Below are 26737 nucleotides of genomic sequence, written 5' to 3' on the forward strand. Positions count from 1 at the left end.
CATCTCCTTGGGCAAGGGAAACAATACCAAAAATGAACAAATGGACTACATCATGCTTAACAGCTTCTGTACAGCAAAGGACACCATCAGCAGAACAAAAAGGCATCCTATAGTATGGGAGAATATATTTGCAAATGACATATCTGACAAGGGGTTAACATCCAAAAAATATAAAGAACTCACACGCTTCAACACCCAGAAAGCAAATAACCCTATTTAAAAATGGGCAGAGGATCTGAACAGACACTTCTCCAAAGAAGAAATTCAGATGACCAACAGGCACGTGAAAAGATGCTCCACATTGCTAATCATCAGAAAAATGTAAATTAAAACCACAATGAGATATCACCTCACACCAGTTAGGATGGCCAACATAGAAAAGACTAGGAACAACAAATGCTGGCAAGGATGCGGAGAAAGGGGAACCAACCACTGTGGAAAGCAGTATGGAGGTTCCTCAAAAAACTCAAAATAGAAAAACCATTTGACCCAGGAATTCCACTCCTAGGAATTTACCCTAAGAATACAGGTTCCAAGTTTGAAAAAGACGGATGCACCACTATGTTTATCACAGCACTATTTACAATAGCCAAGAAATGAAAGCAATCTAAGTGTCCATCAGTAGATGAATGGATAAAGAAGAGGTGGTACATATACACAATAGAGTATTATTCAGCCATAAGAAGAAAACAAATCCTACCATTTGCAACAACATGGATGGAGCTAGAGGGTATTATGCTCAGTGAAATAAGGCAGGTGGAGACAGACAAGTATCAAATGATTTCACTCATCTGTGGAGCATAAGAACAAAGCAAAAACTGAAGGAACAAAACAGCAGCAGACTCACAGAACCCAAGAATGGACTAACAGTTGCCAAAGGGAAAAGGACTGGAGGCAGTGGGTGGGAAGGGAAGGATAAGGGGAATAAGGGGCATTACCATTAAGACACATAATGTAGAGGGGCGGCACGGGTATGGCAATATGGCACAGAGAAGACAAGTAGTGACTCTATAGCATCTTATTCTGCTGATGGACAGTGACTGTAATGGGGTGTGTGGTGGGAACTTGATAATGGGGAGAATCTAGTGACCACAATGTTGCTCATGTTACTGTATATTAATGATACCAAAAATAAAAAAATAATAAAATAAAATAAAAAGTACACCAAAAAGAAAAACTGCAGAAACCACTAGCAGACTCTTCAGAGACCTAGCAAGATGTTTTCAGTTCTTTTGCAGTCCATTGCAGTCATTTTCTGACTCAAGCTTCAGAGCCCTAGCTTATGTAGCCCCATAAACTCTGAAGAGGAACAGACCCTGTTCTGGGAATGAAAACTTCCACAGTTTGAGGATTGCACACCTGGCCTCCACTAAGGGGCACTTATTAAAAATAATAGCAAGAGGGAGTAAAAAAGGAAACTAGCTTTAAGTGTGGAATACCAATATAATTATATTTTCAAATACTTGGAAAGTTGGTACTTTGTTACCTGGAATAACTGTAACTCAGTAAACTGAATTTACTTTTGAATGGTAGACTCAGGTAATTGTTAATCTATGAGAGGCACTGAAGTATAAAATTTAGGCTTACCCCGTTAAGTGGACAGATCATTTGACAGATGAAATAAGCCAGAGAAAACTCTTCATTCTCTAAAGCTGAGAAAGGCTAAGTAAATAATACTCCTATTTTGACACATGAGTTCTAATTGGGGAGAAAGTGAGTGTTAGCTGAAAATTTCTCTAGTTTGCATGCACCAAGGCCTCTCTGTAAGAGGAAAAAGATAAATCTAAATTTTAAGCCATATACACTTTGAAAAACTTGTTTGGGTATCAGAATAAAGGAAAAATGTGTTTATGAAAAAAAAATTGTAGAATGAACTCAGCCAAGTAAAAGCAAACCATTAAAAAATGCCTTTGAAAACCCTATTAGGTATAAAGATGGAAGTGCACAAATTTTAAGTGTACTTACTACATCTTGATGAATTAGCCTTGCCTGTGTGACCAGCATTAAGAAAAGTTATTTTCAGAACCTTGTTTATAATCTTTGTAATAACATCTTCAAAAATGAAAAATTTGTCTTTGTTTTTCTACAGGCAAGTGTCAATTGAGGAGGGAGAGAGGAAAGCCAAAGAGCTGAATGTTATGTTTATTGAAACTAGTGCAAAAGCAGGATACAATGTAAAACAGGTAAGTGTTCAGTTTCAAAAAATGTAGTATGAAAGAAGTGTGTGAATATTCTATTTTCTAGTTTAAGATTTTGTTCCAGATAGCAATAGCAGCCCTCACAAACCAGCAACATGTAATTCAAAAGTAAAATATAAATGTGGCACAGTTTTTGGAAAAAGACTTTCCAAATTTTTCAGACCATGTACAGGACAACTATTTCGTTATGATTGCAAGACTGTGTGATTGGAAGGTTGTAAATTCTCCTGTATCCCTACTGCATTGTTTCAAGGTAAATTTTCCTTATTTTAAGAGGTTGATGATAAAGGAGGGCAAATGCTGTCATGAATGACATTTTGCTTGTTATGAAAGTGCATTCTGATTACTTTATCTTTAATAAACTGCTGCTGTTTCAACAGTGTTTATAAGAGTAATATTTTGGGGGGCAAGAAAATATAGGGAGACCTCACATTATTAAACTGTTTTCCAAAAGATGGGGTGATCAAAAACTCACCTGCTTCAGCGCTGCATATCATATAGAGTAGTGGTCCCAGATTTGTGATTTACAAACCAATAAATTATTTTTAAAATTCTAGGTGATTGATAGAGGACTAAAACAAAATCCTTTAAACTAATAAGTAGAGCTTTATGAAAATATATTTGAATTTTTAGCACTTTATTTCCCATCTGTTTTTGCCTTATTTAAGTAATATTGAATTATTACTAATTCCCTCTCAGCTTACTGTTTCATTGCTTCATATAGTCATTCATACTGTTGTTGTTCTCTTTACTTAGAATACTCATTTTCTTTTTTCCTGACTGAAACCTACTCATCCTTTTAAGTTTCAGTTTAGATACCACGTCTTCAGAGACATTTTCTCTGACATTCTCTACAATACCTCCAGGTATTTCATTTAATATTAATTATTCTTTGTGTTTCACAGACTCTTGATCCCTATAAAAACACCGCTGTAGAACTTATCACATTTTGCTGAAAATATCTCTCATCAAAATTATGTATTCCCAGAATCTACCAATGTTTATGGAATTTAGTGATAAGCAACTGAACCCAAAGGAGCAAATTGACAAACTGTCTAGCCTTAAAAATTTGAGTAATAAAAGTTACCACAATATTATCATATGTCCCTGTTTAAGACAAAGCAGTGGGTAGCTTCACCTTGCTTACTAAACTGTGCTTTCTCTATTTTGATAAGGATGTGAGTCTGTTGCTTACAAGTCAAAGTGTGGCCTTCTCCAGGACATCTTTTTAGGCTGGTCTAAAGAAGGAATTGTTGTGACCCCCTAGTTCTGAGCCTAAGTGGTCTCATAGGTTCGGAGGCTTTAAAATCATTAGTATACAGTGGACAGTAGTGATAGCTAATAGCTAGTATGCCCAGATATTTCGTTGCTTCAAAGTTTAGATAACGCCTAGCATTGAGAAAACAGGGTATGTCATTCATTTACTATTTTATAAGCACATACTTTTTAAAAGCTTTATTGAAGTATAAATTACATACCACAAACTTCACTTATTTTAAGTGTGTGATTCAGTTATTTTTAGTGAATTTACAGCATTATGTAACTAACACCCTATCCAGCTTTAGAACTTCATCATTAGGCACATAATTTTTTCCAAGAACCTGACCAATCCAGACATAGAGTTAGTCAGTGATAATTAAGAGAGATTGCTTTTACAAAACAATGTTATCCTAAATTCAAAGCCCATTTGCTGTTTTATTTCTCCTTATTTAGATGATATATCACTGAACATGCTGTTTTGCTGTAGTTCCTGATTCTATTGACTTGATTTTATTATCTTTTAAATATAAATATGACCAAAACTACTGTATTCAAATTTTGGAATAGAAGAGCCTTTTTTTGTTGTTGTAGCTTTCTTGTTAACTCACAAAAACCATTACTTTTCATCTTTCAGGGAGTACCACAGTATATTAGAATTTTTCTTTTTTTTCCATATTGGATAATATTAAAATGTGTCTTCCAAGTTCACTGATTCCTTTTCTGCCATGTCTAAACTGCTATTAAGTTCAGTGAATTTATCATTTCAGATATTGTACTTCAATCCTAGTTTTTCATTTATTTCTTTAAGTTTTCCTTTCTCTGTTGGAATTCCTTACCTGTTCAGTCATTGTGGTCAAATCCTTGAACATATTTATAGTAGTTGCTTTGTAATTCTTGTCTGCTAATTCAACATCCGGGTCATCTCAGAATCTATTTCTATTGGCTGTTTGCTTTTTCTCTTGATCCTAGGTTAGAGTTTCCTGTTTCTTCATGTGTTTAGAAATTTTTGGTTGTATGCTCAACATTGTATATGATATATAGAGACTATGGCTTCTGTTATTTTTCTGAGCAAAATGCTGGGTTTTATTATGGCAGGATTTTACAGTTACCTGAGATGTTTATCAAACTTTTGTATCTTGGTGGGATTTAAAGTAAACTGTATCCCTGGAGCAGGAAGTAACTGAAATCTCTACCTATTTCTTTCAACTTTCTAGTCATTACTTTTAGATAGGCTCCTTGGAGTTTCGCCAACATTTGTACCATTAAGGAGTCAACTGAGGATTTGTTGAAAAATTTTTTTGTGTAGGTTTTAGAGCTCCTCCTCCTGGCTCCCTCCTTTTAGTTACCTTCCTCAGCACAGTCACTCTGGCATTCTACATACCTCAAGTATATAAAACTGTAGGTTTTTTTGCTTGAGTTCTAGCCACTCCATATTTCCAGTCTAGGAGTAGCTCTTAAGGAAACCTTTATAAACTTCTGTCTTACCCAGTGAGTGTGGGTTCCCTTCTTCTCAGGGTTGAATCCACCCTAGTTTATATCTGCTTTTTATTTAATATCGAGAGTTTCAAGTAGTTCTTTATATTTTGTCCAGCGGTAATGGTTGTCTGTAAGAGTATTGGTCCTAAACAAACTACTTTACTATTACCAAAATTGAAGACTATGTTGAACTTAGAGGGTAAAAATTAAAATAGTCTGATAAAAGAAATAGCTGAGACTATTTAGCATGTACATAGTTTTAGTTGGTATGGGAAGCAAGTTTATTCCTGAATTCTCTGTGTTGTTATTTATCTAATATCGACATAAGTGGATTTTTGAGTTAAATTATTTGGTCAATGAGTGACACATATCAATTGAAGTGATTATAAAGAAATAATCATCCCTTTTGAGTTTTGTTACAGGCCAATCGTAATTCAGAAATGATGCTGGTATTCAGAAATTTACCAAGTACATTTCAGTCCAGTCACTATCTTGGAAAATATTGGGAATAACAATTTTGCATACCTGTTAAGTAAGCATTGTGTATGTTTGTTCAGCCATGTATTTTGCAAAGCACAGTTAACACTGATAATTAATTGTGCATTGTACTCATTTGACAAAATCATGCCTTTTCACCAGAAGGTACACAGAAGTCTTTCTGTATATAAGACATGTTTATCAGTACTAAAGGTACCGTCTAGTTCTGCTTTCCATGTACAGAGACGTTTTCTGGCTTTTTTGCTAATCTGCTAATTAAACGACTCCTCCCCACTCTCTCAGATAAGGGATTATAATATGTGTAACGAAAGTTCACATGTATTGTTGTTGTTTTTTTTTTTTGAGAGGGCATCTCTCATATTTATTGATCAAATGGTTGTTAACAACAATAAAATTCTGTATAGGGGTCTCAATGCACTGTCATTAATCAACCCCAAGTCTATATCTCAACAGCCTCCAATCTTCTGAAGCATAACAAACAAGTTCTTACATGGTGAACAAGGTCTTACATAGTGAATAAGTTCTTACATGGTGAACAGTGCAAGGGCAGTTATATCACAGAAACTTTTGGTTTTGATCATGCATCATGAACTATAAGCAATCAAGTCAGATATGATTATTTGTTTGATTTTTTATACATGATTTATATGTGAATCCCACATTTCTCCCTTATTGTTATTACTATTTTTTCAAAATAAAATGCTGAAGTGGTAGGTAGATGCAAGATAAAGGTAGAAAACATAATTTAGTGCTATAAGAGGGCAAATGTAGATGATCAGGTCTGTGCCTATAGACTAAGTATTAATCCCATCTAGACAAGGGCACGGATGCAGAAGATTTCTCTCAAAACAGGGGTGGTGAGGTTCTAAGCCTCCTCTCTGTTGGTCCCCGATTTCTCTCCTGATAGCCCCCCTGCAACTGTGCCTATCTTAGGTTGTTCCTCCCTTGAGGAATCTTACCTGTCTCTGGCTAACCAGTCATCTTCCGGAGCCATACAGGGAAATGTAAAGTGAGAGAGAAGAAATATTATTTGAAAAGGTTAGCTTTTTACTTCTTTGCAGATGTATGCCCTGTGGCTTCTATGCCCAGCATTTGTCTTGAGTTATCTTTATCACTTGGAAGAATTACGATACTTGGTAATTTTCGATATGAGGCACTAATTCTACTAAAGGGTTGTAATTAGGAAGGAAGAAGAAAAGTTATAGAAGTAGCAGACAGAAGAAAACATGGGAAGATTGATTATTTCTTTGACATATCTTCTTGTAGAGTAACATAAGCATGTATAGGTTTTAAACTACTAATTAAATTGCGCACATACATTAACATAATAGGAATGCAGCTACATAACAAAAGCAGACCTACAATTACCAGCCATATCCAGTGAAGTTGTTTTGTTTTTTTAAATAATTATAGGAAATGTTACTGAAAACCCGTCCTTGTTACCAAAGTCAAATCACAAAACACAATGACAAGATTTTGAGGAAAAGAAAGGAATAGTTTATTAATTTGCCATCAAATAAGGGAGTGATAGGCTTATGCCTTAAAGGACCACTGTCCTAAAGCACAAGCAGTTAGGGCTTTTAAAGAGGGAAATCGTGGAAGAGAGGCTGTGGCGTTCATAACCACAGACACATAAAGGAGCAACTTCCAAGTATCCAAGCAGACATTACTGAGCCAATTCAATTGCTTTTTTTTTATCGGTTCCTCTGTAGTGCCCTGGGACAGGATGTCTTACGTTCTGCAAAATCTGCTTTCTGCATTTTCTCTGACCCTAAGACACAGAAAAGAGGAAGAACAAAAGATACTGCCACCTATTAATGGTTACAAGGTTTTGGGGGCTACTTGAATTCATTTTCCCGTTAATATTAGTATTGAATTTTAAACCCTGGGATTTTAATTCAGTTTTTCTCCATTACAGAAAGATTTCATTAATGCATTCATTTTATGTCTGACCATGTTCATGTGATTGGGCCTTAGTGCCCAAGAACTTTGGCTTAAAATAAAACAAACTTACTCTTATTCAGAGCTGCTACTTTTTCTTATTTAAAAATGTTCTGTGCTTAACTCTTTTGCTCTAAATTTAGTCTGGTTCAGCACTGAACCCTGAAGTTCTGTTTCTGTCTTAAAGAATCTTGTTGTAGTTTTTAAATAAAACTATCAGGGCTAGAAATAGAATAAATAATATGTAACATCATTTGGATATTTAAGTAATATTTTTCTTTCCATTCAATATTTCATAAAAAGACAACCTAAGGAAAAAATGTACACCTTATTTTAAAAGTTCTTTTTAAAAATGTAATAATACTGCTTCCTTTGTGAAAGTAAAATGGTGTTTAAATTGCTGAAGGAAATGGTAATAATAAGGTGATTAAGGTTCCATTTGACTTGTCATCTGAGACTTACAGACTTTTAGTGAAATATTAAGTGTGTGGGTATTGCCTTTCTTACTATATTCTTCAGTTTTACAGTACTGGGGAATGGAAAAATCAGAAACGCTTCTTGATCTTTAACTTCTAAAATCATCAATGCTTGTCAGAAGAAAAGTATTTGTTTGAAAGAGAGGGGAGGACTTTATGAGAAATTAGTGGTAGTTGATGGGTATAAACACTAATAGGTTAATGAAAGCTTGTGTACATACCCACAGTAGAGTTCTGTGTGTGAAAATTATTTTTTACCTGCTGAGAAAACCTGTGTACTTAAAGCATTGATAGGGATGGTGTCTTTTCCATACCACTGTATCCCATGTCTACAATAGTTCCTGGCTCATAGCAGGTCTTATTTAAAAATGTACTTCTATAATATACCTTAATCCTCAGGTACCAAATACCTACAGTATACAAGACCACTGTAAGTTCTTTGGAGAATATAAAATTGTGTAAAATATGGTTCTTTACTTCACAACACTTACATAGTTGAGAAGAATGACATTCTCATGGAAACTAATAAAGAATAGGTAATATATGATAAGTACTTAGTACATGCTACAGACATTAAGATCCATAGTAATTATGGGGATGTAAAATGAATGCTAACACGGAGTTATATTTGCTGAAGAAATTAATAAGGTGATATACAAATAGGAAGATGAAGGAAGGCTTTGTTTAAAAATACCATAATCAGAGCTAAATCCTTGAGTATATTTGATTTAGATAGATACAGGGGATACTCCAAGGAAAAAGAGAAATTAGTGTATAACATAAGACCACATAGCATATAACTGTTGAATCATTATGTTGTATACTTGAAACATTGGTAATATTGTATTACTTCAATTTTTCAAAATTAAAGAAAAAAACCTAGAACACATTGTATAAATACCATGTCATAAATACTGACTTTAAAAAATTTGTTTATTGCCTAAGTGCTTAGATACTTGTTGAATACAAGAGTGAGTCTGTGTAACAATGCTCTACATCAGCTGCTATTGTTGCTCTGATTTTAGAGAGCAAATCTGAGGCATAGAAGTTACATATAACTTTATCAAAATTACTTAAATACGGTGTGTTAGAGCCACTTAATGTAACAAGTGTTTATCTCACTTAGCTCTCGCAGAATTCCCGTGAAGTAGATAGGTATATCCATTTCACTGATAGGAAACCAGTTTTAGAGGCTAAGTAACTGCTTAAGATTATAGCTCAAGATAGAATTTGAACCTAGGTCTATTTAATTACAAAATCTGTGCTCTTAATGCTACACTATTCTGCCTCTCTAATATTTAACCTTATCCCTAATTTATCCTTTTGTGCTTCACATCCATAACACAGGAGGACTTCAGTATCACTGAGTGGTCAAGAATCCATACATATGATGACTATGAACTGAAGAAAGAGAAATTACTATATTAACCATGGTTTTATTCAGTTATTAATGCACTCATAAATCACCTCCTACATGCCAAATTCTGTTAGTTACAGGCACTGGAGATAAATATATGTAAACAAAACATCTTTAAATCCATACCATTATGTAATATACTTTCTAGTATGTAGAGTTAGGCAATAAATGAAAATGTAACACTTTGTGAGGTTATAAGTGCTGTGGAAAAAAATAAGGTCAGAGAGATCAAGAATACTGGTGATGGGGATGAGATTTTTTATAAAGATAATTGGGGAAAGTGTCTCTAATAAGTTGATATTTGAGCAGATACCTAAAGCGGTTGCAGAAGTGAGTCATTTATATATCTGAGGAAGAACATTCCAAACATCAAGTGCAAAGATAAGTTCAAAGGTAATTGGCATGTTTAAGATAGTAAGGAGTTCAGAAAAGTTGGAGTGGAAGGTGGAGAGGAGTCATGTGGTAGGAATTGCCCTCATAGTGGGATAGTTCTAGGGAACAGGGGTCTAAATCCATGTAGGCTGTAGCTAGGATTTGGGCTTTTATTTTGAGTAAGATAGAAATCTTTTGGAAGATTTTAATCAGAGATTTGACATGAGTAGATTTTGGATTTAAAAGAAATCACTAGCCACTCTATAAAATACAGACTGTAAAGGGTAAAGATGGAAGCAAGACCTGTTAAAAGTTAGTTGCAAAACAGCAACAAAACAGGTAACAAAATAATCTTTAATTCAAGAAATGGTGGCCTACCAAAATTAAAATGGAGACCTAGAAAATACCAGTCAACTGAGCACTCATGATAATCACAGTGGTGTATTAAATATTGCCTACTCTTAACAGTTTCATAATGACATTTTTCTGTAAGTTGGTGGAACTTGGTTCAGCTTGATCTTTGAAGGATCGAATTCCCTCTTCCTTATAAAATACTCAGTTAATTTTATAATAAAGCTAAGAACTGATAGCAGCAGTGGTTTTATTTTGAAGTCTTCTCCAATCTACCACTTGAAATTAAGTACCTAAGATTACAACCCAAAATACTCAACTTGGAGGATTCTGTAGAGAGCCATTATTTAGATTATCATTATCTCCAGAGCTAATTCCTATAGGTGTCACTACAACTTAAAATATGCCTATTTCCCACTAGAAATCACAAGTAAAATACCATAACCTGGAGGTCAGAGTGGAATTGTTACTGATATCATTTTTCCAGGAAAAGAAAATATCCTGGCAAGGATGCCCCAGAATGCCTTTAGAAAATGGCTAGCTCAATTATACAATTGTGAGGATTTTTTAAAACACCACCAACTATACTGAGCCCATATTTAGTCATTTGTGGTTCCTTAGAGGCTTCTGTTAACATACCCTTGGCATTTAAGAAATGGATTTTCCTTTAATGATTATTTTAAAACAACTTACACCCCTAGGGTTCTTTTCCTTCCTGATTTACATATATCTCTGCAAGAAGAGAACGTGGCTTTGTAAGGCATTTACTTGGCCCAGTTTGAGATGTCCTGAGTTAGTACATTTTCTTTTAATCTAATTGAAGTATTCTGAGGGAACACCAAATTTTTCAAATACATTGGTTAAAACTATAGATACAAATTTTAAGTCACAGAAAATGGGTTACGTTTCTGTGTCTGTAATTTGTGTGTATTAATAGTGTTTCTTTTCACAAAGCAAATTCCTCTTAGCCAAGATTGTTAGCTTTTTCTTCACACAGTCCTTTCCACAGTGCTTTCAATATAGAAAGAACTTCCATTTATATTAGGCAGCATAAGATACAAAAAATTATGAATTTATGATCTCAGCTTTTTAAATTTGGTGTATGGTAAATATTCTCTTTAACCTTCAATTTCTGTAAAATGTGGGGTATTAGTATCTTCTTCACAAGTCACTATGAACTTTAAAATGAGAAAATATGTGAATATTCTGACAAAATAAGCACTCAGTACTAGCTTCTTTATTGCCTTCTTTGATTTACTTCATATTCTGTATAAATAATTGTTTCAGTGTGGGCTTTAGCTCTGGCTCTGTATTAGGATCATCCAGAGATCTTTAAATGAAACAGTAAAGGTGCCACCCCACTGCTAATCAGTGAATCAGTCTTTGCAGGGTGGGACCCAAGCATCTGGTGTTTTGTTTGTTTTTAAGTTTCCCAGTTAATGCTAATGCACTGTAGATATTGAGAATAATGATCTGGAGGGAAGGACTTCACACTAACTTTTTTTTTTTTTTTGAGAGGGCATCTCTCATATTTATTGATCAAATGGTTGTTAACAACAATAAAATTCAGTATAGGGGGGTCAACGCTCAATGTACAATCATTAATCCATCTCAAGCCTAATTCTCGTCTGTCTCCAATCTTCTGAAGCATAACAAACAAGTTCTTACATGGTGAACGAATTCTTACATAGTGAATAAATTCTTACATGGTGAACAGTACAAGGGCATTCATCACAGAAACTTTCGGTATTGATCATGCAATATGACCTATAAACATTCAGGTCAAATATGAATATTCGTTTGATTTTTGTACTTGATTTATATGTTGATCCCACATTTCTCCTATTATTATTATTATTTTTATTTTTAATAAAATGCTGAAGTGGTAGGTAGATGCAAGATAAAGGTAGAAAACATAGTTTAGTGCTGTAAGAAGGCAAATGTAGATGATCAGATGATCAGGTGCGTGCCTATGGACTAAGTATTAATCCAGGCTAGACAAGGACAGCAAGACATCCACGGATGCAGAAGATTTCTCTCAAAGCAGGGGGGGGTGAGGTTCTGAGCCTCACCTCCGTTGATCCCCAAATTCTCACCTGATGGCCCCCCTGCGACTGTGCCTGTCTTAGGTTGTTCCTGCCTTGAGGAATCTTACCCGTCTCTGGCTAACCAGTCATCTTCCGGGGCCATACAGGGAAATGTAAAGTTGGTAAGTGAGAGAGAAGCCATATTGTTTGCAAAGGTTAGCTTTTTACTTCTTTGCAGATTTATGCCTTGTGGCTTCTATGCCCAGCACTTGTCTCGAGGTATCTTTACCACCTGGAGGAATTATGATACTCGGTAAATTCGATATGAGGCACGAATTCTATTTAAGGGTTGTAATTAGGAAGGAAGAAGAAAAGCTATAGATGTAGCATATGAAGGAAACATGGGAGGATTGATTATTTCTTTGACATATCTTCTTGTATAGTACCTTAAGTATGTATAGGTTTTAAACTACTAACTAATTTGCACACACATATTAACATAATAGGAATACGGTGACATAAACAAAGCAAATCTATAATTACCATCCATCTCCAGTGAAGCCAAGAAAACCATTTAGGCACCCTAGGCATTTGTGAAAATTTATCTATGATATGATGGATATTGTCCAACTGTACTTGAACCATCAGACAAATTAAAGCAGCCCATTTCTGGGATCTGTTCACATCCCATATGTTCTTTTAACCATAGATAGTCTATAGTCATGAGATTTTGGAGTGCTACAACTTGCACCCCTCCCAACTCCTGGTTGAGTTCCAACAGTACAGATCCGGTCAAATTCGTTGTCTCACTGTATGCACATGCCAGCCTAGACATCTCCCTCCTCATTCCTATGGCAAGTCCAGGAGACGGTGGGCTGGATGCAGCCACAACCGCAGCATCGTCCGGATCCCTGTGGAGGCTTTTTGATGATCATCCCCCGGCACAAGTCCTCCAGAGAGTACTGATGCCGGAAGCTCCTCCTCATATCGTATCTTAGTTCATTTTCTGGGTATCCAAGCTAGGCCTTGATCTTCTGCATAGAAACAAACAGACCCTTTGCCCACACTTTGACATGCCCTCTATACCACTGTGCAGAACTCATTGGAGGTCAGCACACAGTAACTGCTTTTTTTTTTTTTTAATTAAGAGAAAGGAATATTATCAGAAAAGAGTACCTCCATAGCTGATCATCTGACACCCTTTAAGTGATCAACATTAAGGATATTTAAAGCATGCGTTGATCTTTGATTTACCAATAGTTTTATCCTGTTAAGGAGTAATACCCCTTTTCTTTCTTTCTTTCTTTTTTTTTTTTTTAACTTTTAATCTACACTTACATGAAGAATACTATGTTTACTATGCTCTCCCCTATATCAGGTCCCCCCTAACAACCACATTACGGTTACTGTCCCTCAGCTTAGCAAAATGTTGTAGAGTCACTACTTGTCCTCTCTGTGTTGTGCAGCTCAACCTCCCCTTTCTCCCTCCCCCCATGCATGCTAATCTTAATACCCCCCTTCTTCTTCCCCCCCCTTATCCCTCCCTGCCCACCCATCCTCCCCAGTTCCTTTCCCTTTGGTACCTGTTAGTCCATTTTTGGGTTCTGTAATTCCACCGCTGTTTTGTTCCTTCAGTTTTTCCTTTGTTCCTATACTCCTCAGATGAGTGAAATCATTTGGTATTTCTCTTTCTCCGCTTGGCTTATTTCACTGAGCATAATACTCTCCAGCTCCATCCATGTTGCTGCAAATGGTTGGATTTTTCCACCTCTTATGGCTGAGTAGTATTCCATTGTGTATATGTACCACATCTTCTTTATCCATTCATCTACCGATGGACATTTAGGTTGCTTCCAATTCTTGGCTATTGTAAATAGTGCTGCGATAAACATAGGAGTGATTCTGTCTTTCTCAAACTTGATTGCTGCGTTCTTAGGGTAAATTCCTAGGAGTGTAATTCCTGGGTCAAATGGTAGGTCTGTTTTGAGCATTTTGATGCACCTCCATACTGCTTTCCACAATGGTTGAACTAATTTACATTCCCACCAGCAGTGTAGGAGGGTTCCCCTTTCTCCACAGCCTCGCCAACATTTGTTGTTGTTTGTCTTTTGGATGGCAGCTATCCTTACTAGTGTGAGGTGATACCTCATTGTAGTTTTAATTTGCATTTCTCTGATAATTAGCGATGTGGAGCATCTTTTCATGTGTCTCTTGGCCATCTGTATTTCTTTTTTGGAGAACTGTCTGTTCAGTTCCTCTGCCCATTTTTTAATTGGGTTATTTGTTTTTTGTTTGTTGAGGCGTGTGAGCTCTTTATATATTCTGGACGTCAAGCCTTTATCAGATCTGTCATTTTCAAATATATTCTCCCATACTGGAGGGTTCCTTTTTGTTCTATTGATGGTGTCTTTCGCTGTACAGAAGCTTTTCAGCTTAATGTAGTCCCACTTGCTCATTTTTGCTGTTGTTTTCCTTGCCCGGGGAGATATGTTCAAGAAGAGATCACTCATGTTTATGTCTAAGAGGTTTTTGCCTATGTTTTTTTCCAAGAGTTTAATGGTTTCATGACTTACATTCAGGTCTTTGATCCATTTTGACTTTACCTTTGTATATGGGGTCAGACAATGGTCCAGTTTCATTCTCCTACATGTAGCTGTCCAGTTTTGCCAGCACCATCTGTTGAAGAGACTGTCATTTTGCTATTGTATGTCCATGGCTCCTTTATCAAATATTAATTGACCATATATGTTTGGGTTAATTTCTGGGGTCTCTAATCTGTTCCACTGGTCTGTGGCTCTGTTCTTGTGCCAGTACCAAATTGTCTTGATTACTATGGCTTTGTAGTAGAGCTTGAAGTTGGGGAGTGAGATCCCCCCTACTTTATTCTTCTTTTTCAGGATTGCTTTGGCTATTCGGGGTCTTTGGTGTTTCCATATGAATTTTTGAATTATTTGTTCCAATTCATTGAAGAATGTTGCTGGTAATTTGAGAGGGATTGCATCAAATCTGTATATTGCTTTGGGCAGGATGGCCATTTTGACGATATTAATTCTTCCTAGCCATGAGCATAGGATGAGTTTCCATTTATTAGTGTCCCCTTTAATTTCTCTTAAGAGTGACTTGTAGTTTTCAGAGTATAAGTCTTTCACTTCTTTGGTTAGGCTTATTCCTAGGTATTTTATTCTTTTTGATGCAATGGTGAATGGAATTGTTTTCCTGATTTCTCTTTCTATTGATTCGTTGTTAGTGTATAGGAAAGCTACAGATTTCTGTGTGTTAATTTTGTATCCTGCAACTTTGCTGTATTCCGATATCAGTTCTAGTAGTTTTGGAGTGGAGTCTTTAGGGTTTTTTATGTACAGTATCATATCATCTGCAAATAGTGACAGTTTAACTTCTTCTTTACCAATCTGGATTCCTTGTATTTCTTTGTTTTGTCTGATTGCCGTGGCTAGGACCTCCAGTACTATGTTAAATAACAGTGGGGAGAGTGGGCATCCCTGTCTGGTTCCCGATCTCAGTGGAAATGCTTTCAGCTTCTCGCTGTTCAGTATAATGCTGGCTGTGGGTTTATCATATATGGCCTTTATTATGTTGAGGTACTTGCCCTCTATTCCCATTTTGCTGAGAGTTTTTATCATGAATGGATGTTGAATTTTGTCAAATGCTTTTTCAGCATCTATGGAGATGATCATGTGGTTTTTGTCTTTCTTTTTGTTGATGTGGTGGATGATGTTGATGGATTTTCGAATGTTGTACCATCCTTGCATCCCTGGGATGAACCCCACTTGGTCATGGTGTATGATCCTTTTGATAAACTGTTGAATTCTGTTTGCTAATATTTTATTGAGTATTTTTGCATCTACATTCATCAGGGATATTGGTCTGTAATTTTCTTTTTTGGTGGGGTCTTTGCCTGTTTTTGGTATTAGGGTGATGTTGGCCTCATAGAATGAGTTTGGGAGTATTCCCTCTTCTTCTATTTTGTGGAACACTTTAAGGAGAATGGGTATTATGTCTTCTCTGTGTGTCTGATAAAATTCCGAGGTAAATCCGTCCGGCCCCGGGGTTTTGTTCTTGGGTAGTTTTTTGATTACTGTTTCAATTTCTTTGCTTGTAATTGGTTTGTTTAACTTTTGTGTTTCTTCCTTGGTCAGTCTTGGGAGGTTGTATTTTTCTAGGAAGTTGTCCATTTCTTCTAGGTTTTTCAGCTTGTTGGCATATAGGTTTTCATAGTAGTCTTTAATAATTCTTTGTATTTCTGTGGAGTCTGTCGTGATTTTTCCATTCTCATTTCTGATTATGTTGATTTGTGTTGACTCTCTTTTTCTCTTAATAAGTTGGGCTAGAGGCTTATCTATTTTGTTTAGTTTCTCAAAGAACCAGCTCTTGGTTTTGTTGATTTTTGCTATTGTTTTATTCTTCTCAATTTTGTTTATTTCTTCTCTGATCTTTATTATGTCCCTCCTTCTGCTGACTTTAGGCCTCATTTGTTCTTCTTTTTCCAGTTTTAATAATTGTGATGTTAGACTATTCATTTGGGATTGTTCTTCCTTCTTCAAGTGTGCCTGGATTGCTATATACTTTCCTCTTAAGACTGCTTTCGCTGCATCCCACAGAAGTTGGGGCTTAGTGTTGTTGTTGTCATTTGTTTCTATATATTCCTTGATCTCTATTTTGATTTGTTCATTGATCCATTGATTATTTAGTAGCATGTTGTTAAGGCTCCATGTGTTTGTGAGCCTTTTTGTTTTCTTTGTAGAATTTATTTCTACTTTCATACCTTTGTGGTCTGAAAAATTGGTTGGTAGAATTTCAATATTTTGGAATTTACTGAGGCTCTTTTTGTGAGCTAGTGTGTGGTCTATTCTGGAGAATGTTCCATGTGCACTTGAGAAGAATGTATATCCTGTTGCTTTGGATGTAGAGTTCTATAGATGTCTATTAGGTCCATCTGTTCTAGTGTGTTGTTCAGTGCCTGTGTGTCTTTATTTATTTTCTGCCCAGTGGATCTATCCTTTGGGGTGAGTGGTGTGTTGAAGTCTCCTACAATGAATGCATTGCAGTCTATTTCCCTCTTTAGTTCTGTTAGTATTTGCTTCACATATGCTGGTGCTCCTGTATTGGGTGCATATATATTTAGAATGGTTATATCCTCTTGTTGGACTAAGCCCTTTATCATTATGTAGTGGCCTTCTTTATCTCTTGTTACTTTCTTTGTTTTGAAGTCTATTTTGTCTGATATTAGTACTGCAACCCCAGCTTTCTTCTCACTGTTGTTTGCCTGAAATATGTTTTTCCATCCCTTGACTTTTAGTCTATGCTTATCTTTGGGTTTAAGGTGAGTTTCTTGTAAGCAGCATATAGATGGGTCTTGCTTTTTTATCCATTCTATTACTCTATGTCTTTTGATTGGTGCATTAAGTCCATTTACATTTAGGGTGACTATTGAGAGATATGTACTTATTGCCATTTCAGGCTTTAGATTCGTGGTTACCAAAGGTTCAAGGTTAGCTTCTTTAGTATCTTACTGCCTAACTTAGCTCGCTTATTGAGCTGTTATATACACTGTCTGGAGATTCTTTTCTTCTCTCCCTTATTATTCCTCCTCCTCCATTCTTCATATGTTGTGTGTTTTGTTCTGTGCTCTTTTTAGGGGTGCTCCCATCTAGAGCAGTCCCTGTAGGATGCCCTGTAGAGGTGGTTTGTGGGAAGCAAATTCCCTCAGCTTTTGCTTGTCTGGGAATTGTTTAATCCCACCATCATATTTAAATGATAGTCGTGCTGGATACAGTATCCTTGGTTCAAGGCCCTTCTGTTTCATTGCATTAAGTATATCATGCCATTCTCTTCTGGCCTGTAGGGTTTCTGTCTAGATGTCTGATGTTAGCCTGATTGGTTTTCCTTTATAGGTGACCTTTTTCTCTCTAGCTGCCTTTAAAACTCTTTCCTTGTCCTTGATCCTTGCCATTTTAATTACTATGTGTCTTGGTGTTGTCCTCCTTGGATCCTTTCTGTTGGGAGTTCTGTGTAATTCCATGGTCTGTTCGATTATTTCCTCCCCCAGTTTGGGGAAGTTTTCAGCAATTATTTCTTCAAAGAGACTTTCTATCCCTTTTCCTCTTTCTTCCTCTTCTGGTATCCCTATAATACGAATATTATTTGTTTTATATTGGTCACATATTTCTCTTAGTGTTGTTTCATTCCTGGAGATCCTTTTATCTCTCTCTATGTCAGCTTCTATACGTTCCTGTTCTCTGGTTTCTATTCCTTCAATGGCCTCTTGCATCTTATCCATTCTGCTTATAAATCCTTCCAGGGATTGTTACACTTCTGTGATCTCTTTCCTGACATCTGTGGTCTCCTTCCGGACTTCATCCCACTGCTCTTGCATTTTTCTCTGCATCTCATCCCACTGCTCTTGCATTTTTCTCTGCATCTCATCCCATTGCTCTTGCATTTTTCTCTGCATCTCTGTCAGCATGTTCATGATTTTTATTTTGAATTCTTTTTCAGGAGGACTAGTTAGGTCTGTCTCCTTCTCAGGTGTTGTCTCTGTGATCTTTGTCTGCCTGTAGTTTTGCCTTTTCATGGTGATAGAGATAGTTTGCAGAGCTGGTACAAGTGACCGCTGAAAGAGCTTCCCTTCTTGTTGGTTTGTAGCCTTTTCCTGGGAGAATAACGACCTCTAGTTGCTTGTGCTGGGCAGCTGTGCACAGACAGGGCTTCTGCTTCCTGTCCAGTTGCTTTGGGGTTTATCTCCGCTGTTGCTGTGGGCTTGGTCTGGCTGGGGCTGTTCCTCCAAAATGGTGGAGCCCCGTTTGGAGGGGGAGCGGCCAGGAGGCTATTTATCTCCGTAAGGGGTCTCTGTGCTGCCTGCTGCCCAGGGGGTTAGGGTGCCCAGAGATCCCCACATTCCCTGCCTCTGGTCTAAGTGACCTGTCCTGCCCCTTTAAGACTTCCAAAAAGCACTCTCCAAACCAAAACAACAACAGCAACAATGAGAGAGGGAACAGAAAGAAAGAAAGAAAAAGGAAAAAAGAAGCGATTTTTTTTTTCTTTTTTTTGTCCTCAGGTGCCGGTCCCAGGCACCCGCTCACTCGTCCTGCTGCCCTGTCTCCCTAGCACCAGGGTCCCTGTCCTTTCAAGGCTTCCAAAAAGCACCCACCCACCGGTCCCGTAGGGAAGGAACGCTCGATATTCTTTGTCCTCAGGCACTGGTCCCAGGCACCCGCTCACCAGTCCCGCCGCCCTGCCTCCCTAGCACCAGTGTCCCTGTCCCTTTTAGGCTTCCAAGAAGCACTCGCAGAAAAGAGAAGAAAAAAAAAAGAGGAAAAACGCGCGATTTCCTCCGTCCTCAGGTGCTGGTCTCAGGCACCCGCCCACCGGTCCCGCAGGGAAAAACGTGGGATATTCTTTGTCCTCAGGCGCCGGTCCCAGGCACCCGCTCACCAGTCTCACCACCCTGCCTCCCTAGCACTGGGGTCCCTGTCCCTTTAAGGCTTCCAAAAAGCGCTCGCCAAAAAGAGAAAAAGAAAAGGGGAAAAACGCGCGATTTCCTCCATCCTCAGGCACCAGTCTCAGGCACCCGCCCGCCGGTCCCACAGGGAGAAACGCGGGATATTCTTTGTCCTCAGCCGCCGGTCCCAGGCACCTGCTCACCGGTCCCGCCACCCTGCCTCCCTAGCAACGGGGGCCCGTCCCTTTAAGGCTTCCAAAAAGCGCTCGCCAAAAAAAAAAAAAAACGCTCCGGTTTCTTTCCACCCGCCGGGAGCGGGGGGGAGGGGTGCTCGGGTCCCGCTGGGCCGGGGCTTGTATCTTACCCACTTCGCAAGGCGCTGGGTTCTTGCAGGTGTGGATGTGGTCTGGATGTTGTCCTGTGTCCTGTGGTCTCTATTTTAGGAAGATTTTTCTTTGTTATATTTTCATAGCTCTATGTGTTTTTGGGAGGAGATTTCCACTGCTCTATTCACGCCGCCATCCTTCACACTAACTTTTTAAGAAAGCTTTCTTGAAGGTCTTTCTAATTACTTTCAATGGTAAAAATAAAATGCCAGGGTGAGGTGGTGGGAGTGGAATTTGTGGGGTCCCTTTAACCTATTTCCTCTTCTGTGTCTAATAAATTTAACTTTGTAGATAATGGAGGCTTACTCCTTTCTTTAAGAGTGTATTTCTCTGATTAATGGATCTACCAATTAATCTGGTCTCTTAATTATCATGACCTCCCTTTATATTTCCTTGTGTTAATTATATCCTTTTTTATATTTGATTAGAGATACTACTCAGTGGCATTTGTTTTTCATCAAATTGACGTTTATCAGGGTTTTAAATTTAAAACTCTTTTTATACTTGTTTTTCTACAAGGAACTGAGTAAACTGATTTTTTCTGTTGCCTGCTTTTCAGAGTTGGGAGGCTGGATGGACAGAACTATTAGTAGTTTTTCTTTCACTTAATGAAGTAACAGGCTTTCTCAGATCTGTGATCATCTGCCAAATAGTATTAAGAGTAGTCATGCCTAAAGAATTGTCTGAGAATTCAGATGTAAGAGAACTCAAAAAAGTCAGCAGGTAAAGGCATTAATCAAGTAATTGTCCTATACTCTATAATTTCTAATATGTTTCCACACCCATTAGTCATCCTTTCATTTAGCATTTAAAAAAATACCTACTGCACTGGGATAACAAAGATGAAATGTAAGCCTTGCCCTCCAGAGGTTTAAAGTCTAGAAGGAAAAGAAGTGTAAATAGGCCATTACAATCAGTGTAATAAATGAAAGGAAAGGAGCGACACACAGCAGCAATTCACCGGAGAATTCTGCTTTATTAGGGAAAGGTGCTGGGTTATATAGGAAGGGGCATGGGTGATTGTGGTGTTACTTCTACGGGGCTGGTGGCTGTTGTCTAGGTGCTGGGATTGGGAGGGGGGCGAGAGGTGATTGGGTTTCAGGTGGCGCCGGCGGGAACCGAGGACCCCGAAGAGAAGCCGGAAGTTTGCCATTTTACTGGTGGGGGTCCTTCAATAAAGCTCTGAAAGAAGAAATAGTAAGTGCAATTAAGGTATATAGCAGTATTTTATTAGATAGGAGGATGATGGAATTGAAGGAATCTGGAAATGAGATTAGGAAGTTTTATAAGGAGTTATTAGAGAATAGATTATGAAGGATGAATGTCAGCTAGACAGATTTGGTTGGGAGCAGGGGAGGATATTGTTAGGTGAAGCAGCATCTTTTTTTGTGGGTGTATCCTTTGAACCTCACAACTATATCTCCCTTTTTTTTTTTTTTTTTTTTTTTTGAGAGGGCATCTCTCATATTTATTGATCAAATGGTTGTTAACAACAATAAAATTCAGTATAGGGGGGTCAATGCTCAATGTACAATCATTAATCCATCTCAAGCCTAATTCTCGTCAGTCTCCAATCTTCTGAAGCATAACGAACAAGTTCTTACATGGTGAACGAATTCTTACAGAGTGAATAAATTCTTACATGGTGAACAGTACAAGGGCATTCATCACAGAAACTTTCGGTTTTGATCATGCATTATGACCTATAAACAATCAGGTCAAATATGAATATTCGTTTGATTTTTGTACTTGATTTATATGTTGATCCCACATTTCTCCTATTATTATTATTATTTTTATTTTTAATAAAATGCTGAAGTGGTAGGTAGATGCAAGATAAAGGTAGAAAACATAGTTTAGTGCTGTAAGAAGGCAAATGTAGATGATCAGATGATCAGGTGTGTGCCTATGGACTAAGTATTAATCCAGGCTAGACAAGGGCAGCAAGACATCCACGGATGCAGAAGATTTCTCTCAAAGCAGGGGGGGTGAGGTTCTGAGCCTCACCTCTGTTGATCCCCAAATTCTCACCTGATGGCCCCCCTGCGACTGTGCCTGTCTTAGGTTGTTCCTCCCTTGAGGAATCTTACCCGTCTCTGGCTAACCAGTCATCTTCCGGGGCCATACAGGGAAATGTAAAGTTGGTAAGTGAGAGAGAAGCCATATTGTTTGCAAAGGTTAGCTTTTTACTTCTTTGCAGATTTATGCCCTGTGGCTTCTACGCCCAGCACTTGTCTCGAGGTATCTTTACCACCTGGAGGAATTATGATACTCGGTAAATTCGATATGAGGCACGAATTCTATTTAAGGTTTGTAATTAGGAAGGAAGAAGAAAAGCTATAGATGTAGCATATGAAGGAAACTTGGGAGGATTGATTATTTCTTTGACATATCTTCTTGTATAGTACCTTAAGTATGTATAGGTTTTAAACTACTAACTAATTTGCACACACATATTAACATAATAGGAATACGGTGACATAAACAAAGCAAATCTATAATTACCAGCCATCTCCAGTGAAGCCAAGAAAACCATTTAGGCACCCTAGGCATTTGTGAAAATTTATCTATGATATGATGGATATTGTCCAACTGTACTTGAACCATCAGACAAATTAAAGCAGCCCATTTCTGGGATCTGTTCACATCCCATATGTTCTTTTGACCATAGATAGTCTATAGTCATGAGATTTTGGGGTGCTACAACTTGCACCCCTCCCAACTCCTGGTTGAGTTCCAACAGTACAGATCCAGTCAAATTCGTTGTGTCACTGTATGCACATGCCAGCCTAGACATCTCCCTCCTCCTTCTTATGGCAAGTCCAGGAGACGGTGGGCTGGATGCAGCCACAACCGCAGCATCGTCCGGATCCTTGTGGAGGCTTTTTGATGATCATCCCCCGGCACGAGTCCTCCAGAGAGTGCTGATGCCGGAAGCTCCTCCTCATATCGTATCTTAGTTCATTTTCTGGGTATCCAAGCTAGGCCTTGATCTTCTGCGTAGAAACAAACAGACCCTTTGCCCACCCTTTGACATGCCCTCTATACCACTGTGCAGAACTCATTGGAGGTCAGCACACAGTAACTGCTTTTTTTTTTTTTTTTAATTAAGAGAAAGGAATATTATCAGAAAAGAGTACCTCCATAGCTGATCATCTGACACCCTTTAAGTGATCAACATTAAGGATATTTAAAGCATGCGTTGATCTTTGATTTACCAATAGTTTTATCCTGTTAAGGAGTAATACCCCTTTTCTTTCTTTCTTTCTTTTTTTTTTTTTAATTTTTAATCTGCACTTACCTGAAGAATACTATGTTTACTATGCTCTCCCCTATATCAGGTCCCCCCTAACAACCACATTACGGTTACTGTCCATCAGCTTAGCAAAATGTGGTAGAGTCACTACTTGTCCTCTCTGTGTTGTGCAGTCCACCCTCCCCTTTCTCCCTCCCCCCATGCATGCTAATCTTAATACCCCCCTTCTTCTTCCCCCCCCTTATCCCTCCCTGCCCACCCATCCTCCCCAGTTCCTTTCCCTTTGGTACCTGTTAGTCCATTTTTGGGTTCTGTAATTCTGCTGCTGTTTTGTTCCGTCAGTTTTTCCTTTGTTCCTATACTCCTCAGATGAGTGAAATCATTTGGTATTTCTCTTTCTCCGCTTGGCTTATTTCACTGAGCATAATACTCTCCAGCTCCATCCATGTTGCTGCAAATGGTTGGATTTTTCCACTTCTTATGGCTGAGTAGTATTCCATTGTGTATATGTACCACATCTTCTTTATCCATTCATCTACAGATGGACATTTAGGTTGCTTCCAATTCTTGGCTATTGTAAATAGTGCTGCGATAAACATAGGAGTGCATCTGTCTTTCTCAAACTTGATTGCTGCGTTCTTAGGGTAAATTCCTAGGAGTGGAATTCCTGGGTCAAATGGTAGGTCTGTTTTGAGCATTTTGATGCACCTCCATACTGCTTTCCACAATGGTTGAACTAATTTACATTCCCACCAGCAGTGTAGTAGGGTTCCCCTTTCTCCACAGCCTCGCCAACATTTGTTGTTGTTTGTCTTTTGGATGGCAGCTATCCTTACTGGTGTGAGGTGATACCTCATTGTAGTTTTAATTTGCATTTCTCTGATAATTAGCGATGTGGAGCATCTTTTCATGTGTCTCTTGGCCATCTGTATTTCTTTTTTGGAGAACTGTCTGTTCAGTTCCTCTGCCCATTTTTTAATTGGGTTATTTGTTTTTTGTTTGTTGAGGCGTGTGAGCTCGTTATATATTCTGGACGTCAAGCCTTTATCAGATCTGTCATTTTCAAATATATTCTCCCATACTGTAGGGTTCCTTTTTGTTCTATTGATGGTGTCTTTCGCTGTACAGAAGCTTTTCAGCTTAATGTAGTCCCACTTGCTCATTTTTGCTGTTGTTTTCCTTGCCCGGGGAGATATGTTCAAGAAGAGATCACTCATGTTTATGTCTAAGAGGTTTTTGCCTATGTTTTTTTCCTAGAGTTTAATGGTTTCGTGACTTACATTCAGGTCTTTGATCCATTTTGAGTTTACCTTTGTATATGGGGTTAGACAATGGTCCAGTTTCATTCTCCTACATGTAGCTGTCCAGTTTTGCCAGCACCATCTGTTGAAGAGACTGTCATTTTGCCATTGTATGTCCATGGCTCCTTTATCAAATATTAATTGACCATATATGTTTGGGTTAATTTCTGGGGTCTCTAATCTGTTCCACTGGTCTGTGGCTCTGTTCTTGTGCCAGTACCAAATTGTCTTGATTACTATGGCTTTGTAGTAGAGCTTGAAGTTGGGGAGTGAGATCCCCCCTACTTTATTCTTCTTTTTCAGGATTGCTTTGGCTATTCGGGGTCTTTGGTGTTTCCATATGAATTTTTGAATTATTTGTTCCAATTCATTGAAGAATGTTGCTGGTAATTTGAGAGGGATTGCATCAAATTTGTATATTGCTTTCGGCAGGATGGCCATTTTGACGATATTAATTCTTCCTAGCCATGAGCATGGGATGAGTTTCCATTTATTAGTGTCCCCTTTAATTTCTCTTAAGAGTGACTTGTAGTTTTCAGAGTATAAGTCTTTCACTTCCTTGGTTAGGTTTATTCCTAGGTATTTTATTCTTTTTGATGCAATGGTGAATGGAATTGTTTTCCTGATTTCTCTTTCTATTGATTCGTTGTTAGTGTATAGGAAAGCTACAGATTTCTGTGTGTTGATTTTGTATCCTGCAACTTTGCTGTATTCCGATATCAGTTCTAGTAGTTTTGGAGTGGAGTCTTTAGGGTTTTTTATGTACAGTATCATATCATCTGCAAATAGTGACAGTTTAACTTCTTCTTTACCAATCTGGATTCCTTGTATTTCTTTGTTTTGTCTGATTGCCGTGGCTAGGACCTCCAGTACTATGTTAAATAACAGTGGGGAGAGTGGGCATCCCTGTCTGGTTCCCGATCTCAGTGGAAATGCTTTCAGCTTCTCGCTGTTCAGTATAATGCTGGCTGTGGGTTTATCATATATGGCCTTTATTATGTTGAGGTACTTGCCCTCTATTCCCATTTTGCTGAGAGTTTTTATCATGAATGGATGTTGAATTTTGTCAAATGCTTTTTCAGCATCTATGGAGATGATCATGTGGTTTTTGTCTTTCTTTTTGTTGATGTGGTGGATGATGTTGATGGATTTTCGAATGTTGTACCATCCTTGCATCCCTGGGATGAACCCCACTTGGTCATGGTGTATGATCCTTTTGATATACTGTTGAATTCTGTTTGCTAATATTTTATTGAGTATTTTTGCATCTACATTCATCAGGGATATTGGTCTGTAATTTTCTTTTTTGGTGGGGTCTTTTCCTGGTTTTGGTATTAGGGTGATGTTGGCTTCATAGAATGAGTTTGGGAGTATTCCCTCTTCTTCTATTTTGTGGAACACTTTAAGGAGAATGGGTATTATGTCTTCTCTGTGTGTCTGATAAAATTCCGAGGTAAATCCGTCCGGCCCCGGGGTTTTGTTCTTGGGTAGTTTTTTGATTACTGTTTCAATTTCTTTGCTTGTAATTGGTTTGTTTAACTTTTGTGTTTCTTCCTTGGTCAGTCTTGGGAGGTTGTATTTTTCTAGGAAGTTGTCCATTTCTTCTAGGTTTTCCAGCTTGTTGGCATATAGGTTTTCATAGTAGTCTTTAATAATTCTTTGTATTTCTGTGGAGTCTGTCGTGATTTTTCCATTCTCATTTCTGATTATGTTGATTTGTGTTGACTCTCTTTTTCTCTTAATAAGTTGGGCTAGAGGCTTATCTATTTTGTTTATTTTCTCAAAGAACCAGCTCTTGGTTTCGTTGATTTTTGCTATTGTTTTATTCTTCTCAATTTTGTTTATTTCTTCTCTGATCTTTATTATGTCCCTCCTTCTGCTGACTTTAGGCCTCATTTGTTCTTCTTTTTCCAGTTTTAATAATTGTGATGTTAGACTATTCATTTGGGATTGTTCTTCTTTCTTCAAGTGTGCCTGGATTGCTATATACTTTCCTCTTAAGACTGCTTTCGCTGCATCCCACAGAAGTTGGGGCTTAGTGTTGTTGTTGTCATTTGTTTCTATATATTCCTTGATCTCTATTTTGATTTGTTCATTGATCCATTGATTATTTAGTAGCATGTTGTTAAGTCTCCATGTGTTTGTGAGCCTTTTTGTTTTCTTTGTAGAATTTATTTCTACTTTCATACCTTTGTGGTCTGAAAAATTGGTTGGTAGAATTTCAATATTGTGGAATTTACTGAGGCTCTTTTTGTGAGCTAGTATGTGGTCTATTCTGGAGAATGTTCCATGTGCACTTGAGAAGAATGTATATCCTGT

At 37.8% G+C, this 26737-nt stretch overlaps 1 protein-coding gene across 2 annotated transcripts in view; it reads left to right on the plus strand.

The window, feature by feature from the left end:
* Nucleotides 1-26737, plus strand: part of RAB6A (RAB6A, member RAS oncogene family) — a 118267-nt gene that overhangs the window by 81754 nt on the left and 9776 nt on the right. For both annotated transcript variants that reach the window (XM_037026280.2, XM_037026279.2), the window contains exon 6: nucleotides 2090-2183. In XM_037026280.2, coding sequence (XP_036882175.1) covers nucleotides 2090-2183 — 94 coding nt within the window. The remainder of the gene's footprint in view (nucleotides 1-2089; nucleotides 2184-26737) is intronic.

Source organism: Manis javanica, chromosome 11 (genome assembly GCF_040802235.1).
Source record: "Manis javanica isolate MJ-LG chromosome 11, MJ_LKY, whole genome shotgun sequence".
NCBI classification, from domain to species: Eukaryota; Metazoa; Chordata; class Mammalia; order Pholidota; family Manidae; genus Manis; species Manis javanica.